This window comes from Oncorhynchus mykiss, chromosome 5 (genome assembly GCF_057628025.1).
Source record: "Oncorhynchus mykiss isolate SJ-2025 chromosome 5, ASM5762802v1, whole genome shotgun sequence".
Classification (NCBI taxonomy): Eukaryota; Metazoa; Chordata; class Actinopteri; order Salmoniformes; family Salmonidae; genus Oncorhynchus; species Oncorhynchus mykiss.
In genome coordinates, this window is record NC_143026.1 from 8,600,001 (window position 1) to 8,614,642 (window position 14,642).

The 14,642-nt window shown below is 37.9% G+C and overlaps 1 protein-coding gene across 1 annotated transcript in view; it reads left to right on the forward strand.

Moving 5' to 3' along the window:
- slc27a6 (solute carrier family 27 member 6) overlaps window positions 1–14,491 on the forward strand; it is a 49,528-nt gene extending 35,037 nt beyond the window's left edge. Inside the window, exons 7-10 of the mRNA XM_021601559.3 lie at window positions 6,390–6,588; window positions 7,088–7,185; window positions 7,942–8,072; window positions 10,987–14,491. Of these exons, the coding sequence (XP_021457234.3) occupies window positions 6,390–6,588; window positions 7,088–7,185; window positions 7,942–8,072; window positions 10,987–11,163 (605 nt within the window). The 3' untranslated portion in view covers window positions 11,164–14,491. The remainder of the gene's footprint in view (window positions 1–6,389; window positions 6,589–7,087; window positions 7,186–7,941; window positions 8,073–10,986) is intronic.
- The last annotated feature ends 151 nt before the right edge of the window (window positions 14,492–14,642 follow it).

Here is a 14,642-nt window from a genome sequence, read left to right on the forward strand (position 1 = left end):
TTATGTTGTAGTAGTAGTACACGTTGTTGTTGCTATTGTTATTATGTTGTAGTAGTAGTACACGTTGTTGTTGGTGTTGTTGTTGGTGTTGTTGTTATGTTATAGTAGTAGTACACGTTGGTGTTGGTGTTGTTATTATGTTGTAGTAGTAGTACACGTTGTTGTTGTTGTTGTTGCTGTTGTTATTATTATGTTTTAGTAGTAGTACACGTTGGTGTTGGTGTTGTTATTATGTTTTAGTAGTAGTACACGTTGGTGTTGGTGTTGTTATTATGTTGTAGTAGTAGTACACGTTGGTGTTGGTGTTGTTATTATGTTGTAGTAGTACACGTTGTTGTTGTTGCTGTTATTATTATGTTTTAGTAGTAGTACACATTGTTGTTATTATTATTATGTTGTAGTAGTAGTACACATTGTTGTTGGTGTTGTTATTATTATGTTGTAGTAGTAGTACATGTTGGTGTTGTTATTATTATGTTGTAGTAGTACACGTTGTTGTTGGTGTTGTTATTGTTATTATGTTGTAGTAGTAGTACATGTTGGTGTTGCTGTTGTTATTGTTATTATGTTGTAGTAGTAGTACATGTTGTTGTTGGTGTTGTTATTATTATGTTGTAGTAGTAGTACACGTTGTTGCTGTTGTTATTGTTATTATGTTGTAGTAGTAGTACATCTTGGTGTTGCTGTTATTGTTATTATGTTGTAGTAGTAGTACACGTTGTTGTTGGTGTTGTTATTATTATGTTGTAGTAGTAGTACATGTTGGTGTTGTTATTATTATGTTGTAGTAGTACACGTTGTTGTTGCTGTTGTTATTGTTATTATGTTGTAGTAGTAGTACATGTTGGTGTTGCTGTTGTTATTGTTATTATGTTGTAGTAGTAGTACACGTTGTTGTTGGTGTTGTTATTATTATGTTGTAGTAGTAGTACATGTTGGTGTTGTTATTATTATGTTGTAGTAGTACACGTTGTTGTTGGTGTTGTTTATTATTATTATTATGTTGTAGTAGTAGCACACGTTGTTGTTGTTATTATGTTATAGTAGTAGTACACGTTGTTGTTGCTGTTGTTATTGTTATTATGTTGTAGTAGTAGTACATGTTGGTGTTGTTATTATTATGTTGTAGTAGTACACGTTGTTGTTGGTGTTGTTTATTATTATTATTATGTTGTAGTAGTAGCACACGTTGTTGTTGTTATTATGTTATAGTAGTAGTACACGTTGTTGTTGCTGTTGTTATTGTTATTATGTTGTAGTAGTAGTACACGTTGTTGTTGCTGTTGTTATTGTTATTATGTTGTAGTAGTAGTACACGTTGTTGTTGCTGTTGTTATTGTTATTATGTTGAAGTAGTAGTACACGTTGTTGTTGGTGTTGTTATTATTATGTTGTAGTAGTAGTACACGTTGTTGGTGTTGTTTATTATTATTATTATTATGTTGTAGTAGTAGCACACGTTGTTGGTGTTGTTTATTATTATTATTATTATGTTGTAGTAGTAGTACATGTTGGTGTTGTTATTATTATGTTGTAGTAGTACACGTTGTTGTTGGTGTTGTTTATTATTATTATTATTATGTTGTAGTAGTAGTACACGTTGTTGGTGTTGTTTATTATTATTATTATTATGTTGTAGTAGTAGTACACGTTGTTGGTGTTGTTTATTATTATTATTATTATGTTGTAGTAGTAGTACACGTTGTTGGTGTTGTTTATTATTATTATTATTATGTTGTAGTAGTAGTACATGTTGGTGTTGTTATTATTATGTTGTAGTAGTACACGTTGTTGTTGGTGTTGTTTATTATTATTATTATGTTGTAGTAGTAGCACACGTTGTTGTTGTTATTATGTTATAGTAGTAGTACACGTTGTTGTTGCTGTTGTTATTGTTATTATGTTGTAGTAGTAGTACACGTTGTTGTTGCTGTTGTTATTGTTATTATGTTGTAGTAGTAGTACACGTTGTTGTTGCTGTTGTTATTGTTATTATGTTGAAGTAGTAGTACACGTTGTTGTTGGTGTTGTTATTATTATGTTGTAGTAGTAGTACACGTTGTTGGTGTTGTTTATTATTATTATTATTATGTTGTAGTAGTAGTACACGTTGTTGGTGTTGTTATTATTATGTTGTAGTAGTAGCACACGTTGTTGGTGTTGTTATTATTATTATGTTGTAGTAGTAGTACACGTTGTTGGTGTTGTTATTATTATGTTGTAGTAGTAGTACACGTTGTTGGTGTTGTTTATTATTATTATTATTATGTTGTAGTAGTAGCACACGTTGTTGGTGTTGTTATTATTATGTTGTAGTAGTAGTACACGTTGTTGGTGTTGTTTATTATTATTATTATTATGTTGTAGTAGTAGCACACGTTGTTGGTGTTGTTATTATTATTATGTTGTAGTAGTAGTACACGTTGTTGGTGTTGTTATTATTATGTTGTAGTAGTAGTACACGTTGTTGGTGTTGTTATTATTATGTTGTAGTAGTAGTACACGTTGTTGGTGTTGTTTATTATTATTATTATTATGTTGTAGTAGTAGCACACGTTGTTGGTGTTGTTATTATTATTATGTTGTAGTAGTAGTACACGTTGTTGGTGTTGTTATTATTATGTTGTAGTAGTAGTACACGTTGTTGGTGTTGTTTATTATTATTATTATTATGTTGTAGTAGTAGCACACGTTGTTGGTGTTGTTTATTATTATTATTATTATGTTGTAGTAGTAGTGCACGTTGTTGGTGTTGTTATTATTATGTTGTAGTAGTAGTACACGTTGTTGGTGTTGTTATTATTATGTTGTAGTAGTAGCACACGTTGTTGGTGTTGTTTATTATTATTATTATTATGTTGTAGTAGTAGTACACGTTGTTGGTGTTGTTATTATTATTATGTTGTAGTAGTAGTACACGTTGTTGGTGTTGTTTATTATTATTATTATTATGTTGTAGTAGTAGCACACGTTGTTGGTGTTGTTATTATTATTATGTTGTAGTAGTAGTACACGTTGTTGTTGGTGTTGTTTATTATTATTATTATTATGTTGTAGTAGTAGCACACGTTGTTGGTGTTGTTATTATTATTATGTTGTAGTAGTAGTACACGTTGTTGGTGTTGTTTATTATTATTATTATTATTATTATTATGTTGTAGTAGTAGTGCACGTTGTTGGTGTTGTTATTATTATGTTGTAGTAGTAGTGCACGTTGTTGGTGTTGTTATTATTATGTTGTAGTAGTAGTACACGTTGTTGGTGTTGTTATTATTATGTTGTAGTAGTAGTACACGTTGTTGGTGTTGTTATTATTATGTTGTAGTAGTAGTACACGTTGTTGGTGTTGTTATTATTATGTTGTAGTAGTAGTACACGTTGTTGGTGTTGTTATTATTATTATTATTATGTTGTAGTAGTAGTACACGTTGTTGGTGTTGTTATTATTATTATTATTATGTTGTAGTAGTAGTACACGTTGTTGTTGGTGTTATTATTATGTTGTAGTAGTAGTACACGTTGTTGGTGTTGTTATTATTATGTTGTAGTAGTAGTACACGTTGTTGGTGTTGTTATTATTATGTTGTAGTAGTAATACACGTTGTTGGTGTTGTTATTATTATGTTGTAGTAGTAGTACACGTTGTTGGTGTTGTTATTATTATGTTGTAGTAGTAGTACACGTTGTTGGTGTTGTTATTATTATGTTGTAGTAGTAGTACACGTTGTTGGTGTTGTTATTATTATGTTGTAGTAGTAGTACACGTTGTTGTTGGTGTTATTATTATGTCGTAGTAGTAGTACACGTTGTTGGTGTTGTTATTATTATGTTGTAGTAGTAGTACACGTTGTTGGTGTTGGTGGTGTTGTAGTGGTAGTACTGTTTTTATTGGTTGCTCACAGTTGTATTCTGAATTGTACTCTAATTTACAATCATAGATTTTATTATCCCATAGTGGGGAAATTGGTTTGCCGCTGTTGTAGAAACAAACATAACAACATTGGTTCACGTCAGGCCTGTTTGTAACCAAAACACTTGAAACGCATTTGTGAAGGCATTGTTGTCGCCAGAGTATGGTTGGGGTGTGGTGACAGATTGGATGGAATTGAGACGGGAGAAATGTTGTTTTTAGTAGGTAATTGATTGACGGACCCTGTCAGTATGTTCAGACTTTTCTGTTGGACTGGGCAGCAAAAATGTAACAAAACCATTCGATATTTCCACCATGCATTGAGAGACGTTGGGTTGGCTAATGGCTGCTTTTTTTTGGTGCTTTTGATAATTACACCCATATGGAAAAATATGTCAATATATCAAATGGCCTCCTTCTCAAGCACTCTCCTGTGCTATAGGCATCCATGCTGTGCTATAGGCATCCATGCTGTGCTATAGGCATCCATGCTGTGCTATAGGCATCCATGCTGTGCTATAGGCATCCATGCTGTGCTATAGGCATCCATGCTGTGCTATAGGCATCCATGCTGTGCTATAGGCATCCATGCTGTGCTATAGGCATCCATGCTGTGCTATAGGCATCCATGCTGTGCTATAGGCATCCATGCTGTGCTATAGGCATCCATGCTGTGCTATAGGCATCCATGCTGTGCTATAGGCATCCATGCTGTGCTATAGGCATCCATGCTGTGCTATAGGCATTCATGCTGTGCTATAGGCATCCATGCTGTGCTATAGGCATCCATGCTGTGCTATAGGCATCCATGCTGTGCTATAGGCATTCATGCTGTGCTATAGGCATTCATGCTGTGCTATAGGCATTCATGCTGTGCTATAGGCATCCATGCTGTGCTATAGGCATCCATGCTGTGCTATAGGCATCCATGCTGTGCTATAGGCATCCATGCTGTGCTATAGGCATCCATGCTGTGCTATAGGCATCCATGCTGTGCTATAGGCATCCATGCTGTGCTATAGGCATCCATGCTGTGCTATAGGCATCCATGCTGTGCTGTAGGCATTCATGCTGTGCTGTAGGCATCCATGCTGTGCTGTAGGCATCCATGCTGTGCTGTAGGCATCCATGCTGTGCTATAGGCATCCATGCTGTGCTATAGGCATCCATGCTGTGCTATAGGCATCCATGCTGTGCTATAGGCATCCATGCTGTGCTATAGGCATCCATGCTGTGCTATAGGCATCCATGCTGTGCTATAGGCATCCATGCTGTGCTATAGGCATCCATGCTGTGCTATAGGCATCCATGCTGTGCTATAGGCATTCATGCTGTGCTATAGGCATCCATGCTGTGCTATAGGCATCCATGCTGTGCTATAGGCATCCATGCTGTGCTATAGGCATCCATGCTGTGCTATAGGCATCCATGCTGTGCTATAGGCATTCATGCTGTGCTATAGGCATCCATGCTGTGCTATAGGCATCCATGCTGTGCTATAGGCATCCATGCTGTGCTATAGGCATCCATGCTGTGCTATAGGCATTCATGCTGTGCTATAGGCATCCATGCTGTGCTATAGGCATCCATGCTGTGCTATAGGCATCCATGCTGTGCTATAGGCATCCATGCTGTGCTATAGGCATCCATGCTGTGCTATAGGCATCCATGCTGTGCTATAGGCATCCATGCTGTGCTATAGGCATTCATGCTGTGCTATAGGCATCCATGCTGTGCTATAGGCATCCATGCTGTGCTATAGGCATCCATGCTGTGCTATAGGCATCCATGCTGTGCTATAGGCATCCATGCTGTGCTATAGGCATCCATGCTGTGCTATAGGCATTCATGCTGTGCTATAGGCATTCATGCTGTGCTATAGGCATCCATGCTGTGCTATAGGCATCCATGCTGTGCTATAGGCATCCATGCTGTGCTATAGGCATCCATGCTGTGCTATAGGCATCCATGCTGTGCTATAGGCATCCATGCTGTGCTATAGGCATCCATGCTGTGCTATAGGCATCCATGCTGTGCTATAGGCATCCATGCTGTGCTATAGGCATCCATGCTGTGCTATAGGCATCCATGCTGTGCTATAGGCATCCATGCTGTGCTATAGGCATCCATGCTGTGCTATAGGCATCCATGCTGTGCTATAGGCATCCATGCTGTGCTATAGGCATTCATGCTGTGCTATAGGCATCCATGCTGTGCTATAGGCATCCATGCTGTGCTATAGGCATCCATGCTGTGCTATAGGCATCCATGCTGTGCTATAGGCATCCATGCTGTGCTATAGGCATCCATGCTGTGCTATAGGCATTCATGCTGTGCTATAGGCTAATCTTGAACTGCGCTGCCGACTCCAGAATGTCAGGTCACATGGTTAGGAACAACTTCATGTGGGAATGATGGCAGACATTCAGAAAATTCTGACCAAACGATTTACTTTCCCCTTTGTGTGTCTTCTCCCTAGGTGAGACGGGTCTTCTCTTGTCCAAGATTGGCGCCTCCAGTCCCTTCTTTGGCTACGCGGGGAGCAAACAGCTGACCGAGAAGAAGTTGATGAGGAACGTGTTCGTGAAGGGAGACGTGTACTTCAACACTGGAGACCTCATGGCTGAAGATGCTGAAGACTTTATCTGTTTTAAGGACCGAGTGGGGGACACTTTCAGGTAGAGAATCTGAATTGACATGACCATGTTTTATCTGGGTTATTGTAATAGTTTACTCGCCTCGAGACCCAGTGGGCAAAATTTGGTTGAAGTGAGATGTAAATTTCAAAACAGTTTTGTCGTTGAAATTACAGTATATAACTTCAACCAGTTTTGCTCACTGGGAAGGTGGACGTCATCTTTCACATTGAGTTAAGACAGGCAGGACAACTGATGACACACGTGTGTTGAATGAACATGGTAAAGATAAAGTTACAGTACTGTAATTCTGACAGAGTATGTCATAATATGACTGGCTTTACATAATGTCATGGCAGCTCATGACTGCTCAGTTCTTCATACAAATATATGGGTGTGGGGGGGTGTGCCTCCTTTCTGACCAATGAGGTAATATTGAAAATACTTCAGTTAATTTAGGGGACATATTTTAAGGGACTTGTTTTCACTCACTCTTAGAGACAAAAGTTCCCAGCCTCTTTTTGATTATTTATGATTTCAGATGGAAGGGTGAAAACGTGGCAACAACAGAGGTGACAGAGGTGCTCGGAATGGTAGACTTTATCCAGGAGGCCAATGTCTATGGGGTGGAGATTCCAGGTACAGATGTCCTGTCTCTGTGTGTGTGTACATGTTTGTGTCTGTGTGGTGTATGTGTCTGTCTGTGTGTCTCTATCTGTGTTTGTGTCTATGTGTGGTGTACCTGTCTGTCTGTGTGTGTACATGTCTGTGTCTATGTGTGGTGTACGTGTCTGTCTGTGTGTCTCTATCTCTGTCTGTGTACATGTTTGTGTCTATGTGTGGTGTCCTGTCTCTGCCTGTGTGTCTCTATCTCTGTCTGTGTACATGTCTGTGTCTATGTGTGGTGTCCTGTCTCTGTCTGTGTGTCTCTATCTCTGTCTGTGTACATGTTTGTGTCTATGTGTGGTGTACGTGTCTGTCTGTGTGTGATTCCATTTAGTAAAATACCGCTGATCCCATTGCTATGCTTCTGCTTCGTCAATCACACTGTGGTGGCATGAAAGACCTTGTGTTTGTAGAATAATTGTCCCCATTTTGAGATTTAATGATTTATGTAATGTTTCCAATTAGACCATGCCACACAGTGGAAGATGTCATGGACTGTGTCCCAAATGGCACCACATTCCCTATATAGTGCACGACCTTATAGGCCTTGGTCAAAAGAAGTGCACTATATAGGGAATAGCGTGCCATATGGGTCTCACTGTTGCTCCCTGCCTAGAACTGAAGTGAAAGGCCTTTTGTCACGTCCATCTCGAATGAGCCACCCGAAATGAAAGGGGGTGAAATTGGAGTAACGCGAAGTGACTAATGGGGCACCATTTGTATTCACAGGAAATGAGGGAAGAGCTGGAATGGCCGCCATCATCGTGAGGCCTGAATGTGAGTTTAGCGGGAAGAAGCTATTTGACCACGTCCTCAATGATCTACCAGGCTATGCTCGTCCTCTCTTCATAAGGCTTCAGGTAAGGAACGTTTGACACACTGACTTCCTTGACATGATCTGATGAAGTAGAGGCAATTTTCTAATGTTCACTTTTTCCAGTGTTTTGATTTGTGGACTCTGTTTTTAAAATATTTACTTAAGCTTCTCTTACCAAGGGTAGGACAGTAATTAGACAGGAATGAATAGATCATCGTTTGCTTATCTGTAAGGGATGTCAATGATTGATTGTAAAAGCGCTAAGAAATACTTTGTTATAGTGGTGGCCTCTTCTGGTCACATGTGTACACTACAGCACTGACAGGTCAATGTCATTGTAGAGAACGTTCCATTTTTAAATTGTATTTATTATGGATCCCCATTAGCTGCTGCCAAAGCAGCTAAATCTAATTTTACTGCTTCTGTCAGTTACTTGATGTGGAATAGAGTTCCATGTAGTCATGGATCTATATAGTACTGTGCGTTTCCCATAGTCTGTTCTGGGCTTGGGGACTGTGAAGAGACCTCTTGTGGCATGTCTTGTGGGTTATGCATGGGTGTCTGAGCTGTGTGCCAGTAGTTTTAGACAGACAGCTCGGTGCATTCAACATGTCAATACCTCTCATAAATAAAAGTAGTGATGAAGTGACACCTGACCACACGACTGAACAGTAGTCAAGGTGCGACAAAACTAGGGTCTGTAGGACCTGCATTGTTGATAAAGTTGTTAAGAAGGCAGAGCATCGCTTTATTATAAACAGACTTCTCCCCATCTTAGCTACTACTGCATCAATATGTTTTGTAAATGACAGTTTACAATCTAATGTTACTCCAAGCAGTTTATCATCTCAATTTCCACATTATTTATTACAAGATTTAGTTGGGGTTTAGTGAGTGTTTTGTTCCAATTACAATGCTTTTAGTTTTAGAAATATTTAGGGCTAACTTATTCCTTGCCACCCACTCTGAAACTAACTGTGGCTCTTTGTTGAGTGTTGTAGTCATTTCAGTCACTGTAGTAGCTGATGTGTATAGTGTTGAGTCATATGCATACATAGAAACTCAGTCAGTGGCACGTCGTTAGTAAAAATTTTAAAAAGCAAGGGGCCTAAACAGCTACCCTGGGGAATTCCTGATTCTAACTGGATTATATTTGATAGGCTTCCATTAAAGTACACCCTCTGTGTTCTGTTAGACAAGTAACTCTTTATCCACGTTATAGCAGGGGGTGTAAAGCCATAACACATATGTTTTTCCAGCAGCAGACTATGATCAATAATGTCAAAGGCTGCACGGAAGTCTAACAAGACAGTCCGCACAATAATTTTCTCTCAGCAAATCATCAGTCGTTTGTGTAAGTGCTGTGCTTGTTGTGTCCTTCCCCATAAGTGTGCTGAAATTCTGTTGTAAATTTGTTTGTCTATTTGAGCCAGTAAAGGGGGCTTTATTATTCTTGGGTAGCGGAATGACTTTAGCTTCCCTCCAGGCCTGAGGGCACACACTTTCTTGTAGGCTTAGATCGAATATGTGGCAAATAGGAGTGGCAATATCATATCTGCTATTATCCTCAGTAATTTTCATCTATATTGTCAGACCCTGGTGGCTTGTCTTTGTTTTTAGACAACAATAATTTTTTTCACCTCTTTCACACCGACTTTACGGAATTCAAAAGTACAATTCTTGTCTTTCGTAATTTGGTCCGATATACTTGGATGTGTAGTGTCAGCGTTTGTTGCTGGCATGTCATCCCTAAGTTTGCTTATCTTGCCAATGAAAAAGTAATTCAAGTAGTTAGCAATATCAGTGGGCTTTGTGATGAATGAGCCATCTGATTCAATAATTGAAGGAACCGAGTTAGCTTTTTTCCCCAAAATTTCATTTAAGGTGCCGCAAAGCTTTTTTTCTATCATTCTTTATGTAATTTATCTTTGTTTCATAGTGTAGTTTTTTAACATTTTGTTTAGTCACATGATTTCTCAGTTTGCAGTACGTTTGCCAATCAGTTGAGCTGCGAGACTTATATGCCATACCTTTTGCCTCATCCCTCTCAACAAAATCATTTTTCAATTCCTCATCATTCCAAGGGTACTGAACAGTTTTTAGTCATTTAATTAATGGGTGTGTGCTTATTAGTAATTGGAATAAGCAATTTCATAAATGCGTCAAGTGCAGCTTCCTCATTACACACCACAGACCAGCAAATATTCTTTACATCATCAACATATGAATCACTACAAAACTTCTTGTATGACCTCTTAAACACTATATTAGGCCCAGCGTCTGGAACTTTGGTTTTCCTAGAGATGGCTACTCTATTGTGATCACTATATCCTATGCATTTAGATACTGCTTTAAAGCAAATATCTGCAGCATTAGTAAAAAGTGATCAATACATGTTGATGATTTAATTCCTGTGCTGTTTGTAACTACCCTGGTAGGTTGATTGAAAACCTGATCCAGGTTGCAGGCACTGATTACAGGTTGAAGTTTTTTTTTTCCCTGAGTGGGCAGCTTGATGATAGCCAGTCGATATTTAAATCACTCAGAAAATATACTTCCATGCAGATCTTACCAGGGTTAGGGTCAATTCCATTTAAATTCAGGAAGTAAACTGAAATTCTGAATACATTTCTATTGTTTTGTAATCGAAGGATTCAAGGTTTTGACCGGTTGTATAGTTAATCTTTTATGTAAATATTATTCTGCGGTTTGGTTTGTGTAATCTATAAGGACATTCTGCATTTTGATTATCAACAGATGAATATGTCAGAGTTTTTAAATATTGCTTGCCAAGTTGTCAAATAATAATTTTAGCATTAAAATGTAATTGTACAATTTAGATTGTGAAAGTTAACTTCTGTTTGGGTCATTGAAAAATAATCATACAACCAGAGAATACAGATCAGAATATGGAATAATGAAAGAGTACCATCACATCTTATACTTCTATGTTGTAGGAATCAATGGAAATGACGGGAACCTTCAAGCAGCAGAAATTCAATCTAGTGGAGAGCGGATTCAACCCTTCAACAATCTGCAGCCCACTCTATTTCCTGGATTTCTCCGAGAAAAGCTACGTTCCCCTCACGAACACGCTGTACGGCAGCATTTTGGCTGGCGAGCGGAAGCTATAGTGGTTAACCGTAGCTAAAACCACCAACCCATTTGGTTCACTGAGACGGTGGCAGTATAGTTGTGCCGTTTCGAAGAGGGGCCGAGAGACCGTCAATTGGGTCTATTCCTAATTGTGTATAATGTCTGAAATTGTCTCGTATGAGTGGTCGGGATCAACAGAGTGGGTTAATGATGAATAGGGGGGGGTCAGTCTTATACTGATGGGGGTGTAATTTGTGCCTCATCTGATTTTATTATTTTTTTTACTAAAAAAAATAGCCGTTTTCCTCTCTGGTTTCCAGATCTATTGTCAAGACAGTTCAGCTGAGAAGGCTAAATTGACTTGAGACCAGTGAACCTCGACAATCAGCACTTCCACTGTCCGTCTGTGCCATTTTTAATTTGCGGATGGGATGTCATAAAGTGTCACTAGTTCCTCGTTGAAATAAAGACGAATGGCAGACTAAATAGAGGCGTCGTGTGTTTTGAGGCACCGATGACCACATTCTGGCCACCCAAAATTCTTCGTTCTGACCTACTACACTAACCAACGTAGGAATGAACTTTTAATATCAGAAACGGTCCATACGCTTTGCTACAAATGGTAGTAATTATTTTTCTTTTTAAAAATTGTATTTATTTTATACATATAGTCAAGGCTCATAATTTAAACCAAAGTAGGTGTGCTTCGCAAAAGTACATTTGTTAGGTGTCGTCCAGTAACTGTGTTGAGATAGTACAGTCCACTGGCACAGCACTAGTTTATTAAGGGCATCATGCACTATGTCTTGTTTTCAACAGTTTTGCCAGTTAGTCATTACCATCTTGTGTTACTCTTGAGATGTAACCAGACCCAGGTCCAAGTAGTCTTTATTTCCTTACTTGTACTTTTCAATCTGTTCCAGTGGTTCCATTGTACGACCACCTCAAGAAAACAAGTACTATTTGAACCCGGGGGTCTGAATGTGATGCAATGTGATTATATTTACTGTCAAATGACAGCTGAGAAGTTTGTCAGTGATTCTTTTAAGGGTCCAATTCAGTCAAACCAGTGTTAATGCCTTATCCCCTCAATAAAATAACAATGTGGTTTTGGTACTGTAAAATACTAGCCTGAGGCCAATGTCATGCCAATACTTGTCATATTTGACTTGCAATGGAGTTGGCAAGAGCACAAACAGTTCTGAGATCAGGCTACAGAAGGAGACAACAGATCTGGGACCAGGCTATAGAAGGAGACAACAGATCTGGGACCATGCTATAGAAGGAGACAACAGATCTGGGACCAGGCTACAGGAGGAGACAACAGATCTGGGACCAGGCTATAGAAGGAGACAACAGATCTGGGACCAGGCTATAGAAGGAGACAACGGGTCTGAGACCAGGCTAGTAAAAGAACAAGCAAGCCACCTCTTATAAGTAGATGCTCCTAGCTTTGTAATTAGGCATCTGGGTAGTTGGCCTCATTTATGCAGTATCTCTACTTACTAAGGCATGTTTGAGGCTAAGGCAGGTTTGACTGAATTCAGCCCTTTGTTTAAGAGTTTTCTATGTATAGGTATTGTTAATTTGTACAGCTATTTGAACTATGTTTTGGTGAAGAAGACTATAGTTTACAATGTCGAATTCATTGAGATGATCAAGTCCCTATGATTAATCTAGCTAGGACTATAATATAATTTTCATATCATTTAAGCACAATGAATGATTGCAATGAAGTTGATTTGCGCAGTGTGAAAATCAGCGATTTTTAGGTTGACTGAAACCTCTTGTTTTACTTTCCTGTTTGGACAGCCAAACACATTTATTTCACTTTGATTATTTAAAATGTTGAATATTTGGTCAAATGGTGTTTTTAACAGCATTTGTTGTTTATCATTTTAATTTGATAGTATTTAATTTGGGTGAATGTGTGTCCAGTGCTTGTGTGCCAGATACATCAACCCTTATAGTTATATGGACCACCATTTTCAACTTTTCCTTCAGACACTTATAGTGATACTAGTGCCACCAGATTCAATTTCGAATTCAATAGGATTCCATTTCCTTATACGAATTCAATAGGATTCAATTTCCTTATACGAATTCAATAGGATTCAATTTCCTTATACGAATTCAATAGGATTCAATTTCCTTATACAAATTCAATAGGATTCAATTTCCTTATACGAATTCAATAGGATTCAATTTCCTTATACGAATTCAATAGGATTCCATTTCCTTATACAAATTCAATAGGATTCCATTTCCTTATACGAATTCAATAGGATTCCATTTCCTTATACGAATTCAATAGGATTCCATTTCCTTATACGAATTCAATAGGATTCCATTTCCTTATACGAATTCAATAGGATTCCATTTCCTTATACGAATTCAATAGGATTCCATTTCCTTATACGAATTCAATAGGATTCCATTTCCTTATACGAATTCAATAGGATTCCATTTCCTTATACGAATTCAATAGGATTCCATTTCCTTATACGAATTCAATAGGATTCCATTTCCTTATACGAATTCAATAGGATTCCATTTCCTTATACGAATTCAATAGGATTCCATTTCCTTATACAAATTCAAAAATGTTCAATTCAGATTCAATTTCTGGTGTCATTTGTCATCTTTGCTTTTACCCGAAACACATCTTTCCAAAATGGAAAATATGCCTGTACATTTTGCAGTAACAGCTAGGGTCTTAGGGCTACAACAGTAAATAGTCAGAGTGATCTGACAGTCCTGTTAATGTCAGTGTGTGTGTAAAAGCTATAACACTACTTAACACTGACAGTTATGTTGAATGCATTACGATGTGGTTTATAATGCATTGTAAAACATGTTATAATCATGTATGACACCCCCCCCCCCTCCCCCCTCTCCCCCTTTGATAAAGTCTTACCTCATAATGATCATCTCAAATTTCAGTCAGTTGAAAACATGATACATAGAGAGACGTATTACAGGCTTTTAAAACAAGACTGATGCTTTCTTACAACAGATACATAGAGAGACGTAGTACAGGCTTTTAAAACAAGACTGATGCTTTCTTACAACAGGTAATAAAGCGCTGTGGCTGCTTCAAGTGGAACTAGTTATACCACCCGTTGTGTTGATTCTCTCAGGGTACTTTTACTGTGTGCGCTGGGAAGACCTTGCAAGCTGTAGGGTTTTTTAACCCATTGAGGTCCAACAGTATATGTACTGTATTTGTGTTTTCCATTGTCATCCATTGAAGCCTTCATTAACAGTTTTTTTTTTAGAACACATATTTAGCCTAGCTGATTATGGGAATAGTCTGCGCCATTGTGAATATGATATGGAAGAATTATTAAAAGTTTTAAAAAATGACGAGTGTGTGGTTTTACCTGTACTGTGATTATTAGTAATGTGTTTATTTTTTTTTTTTTATGTAGAACTGTGGTTAGCACATTTATTTAGAAACAGATGACATCATTTGAGGGCCCACAATAACTATTTCCATCTCTTTTTCGTTTTGTTA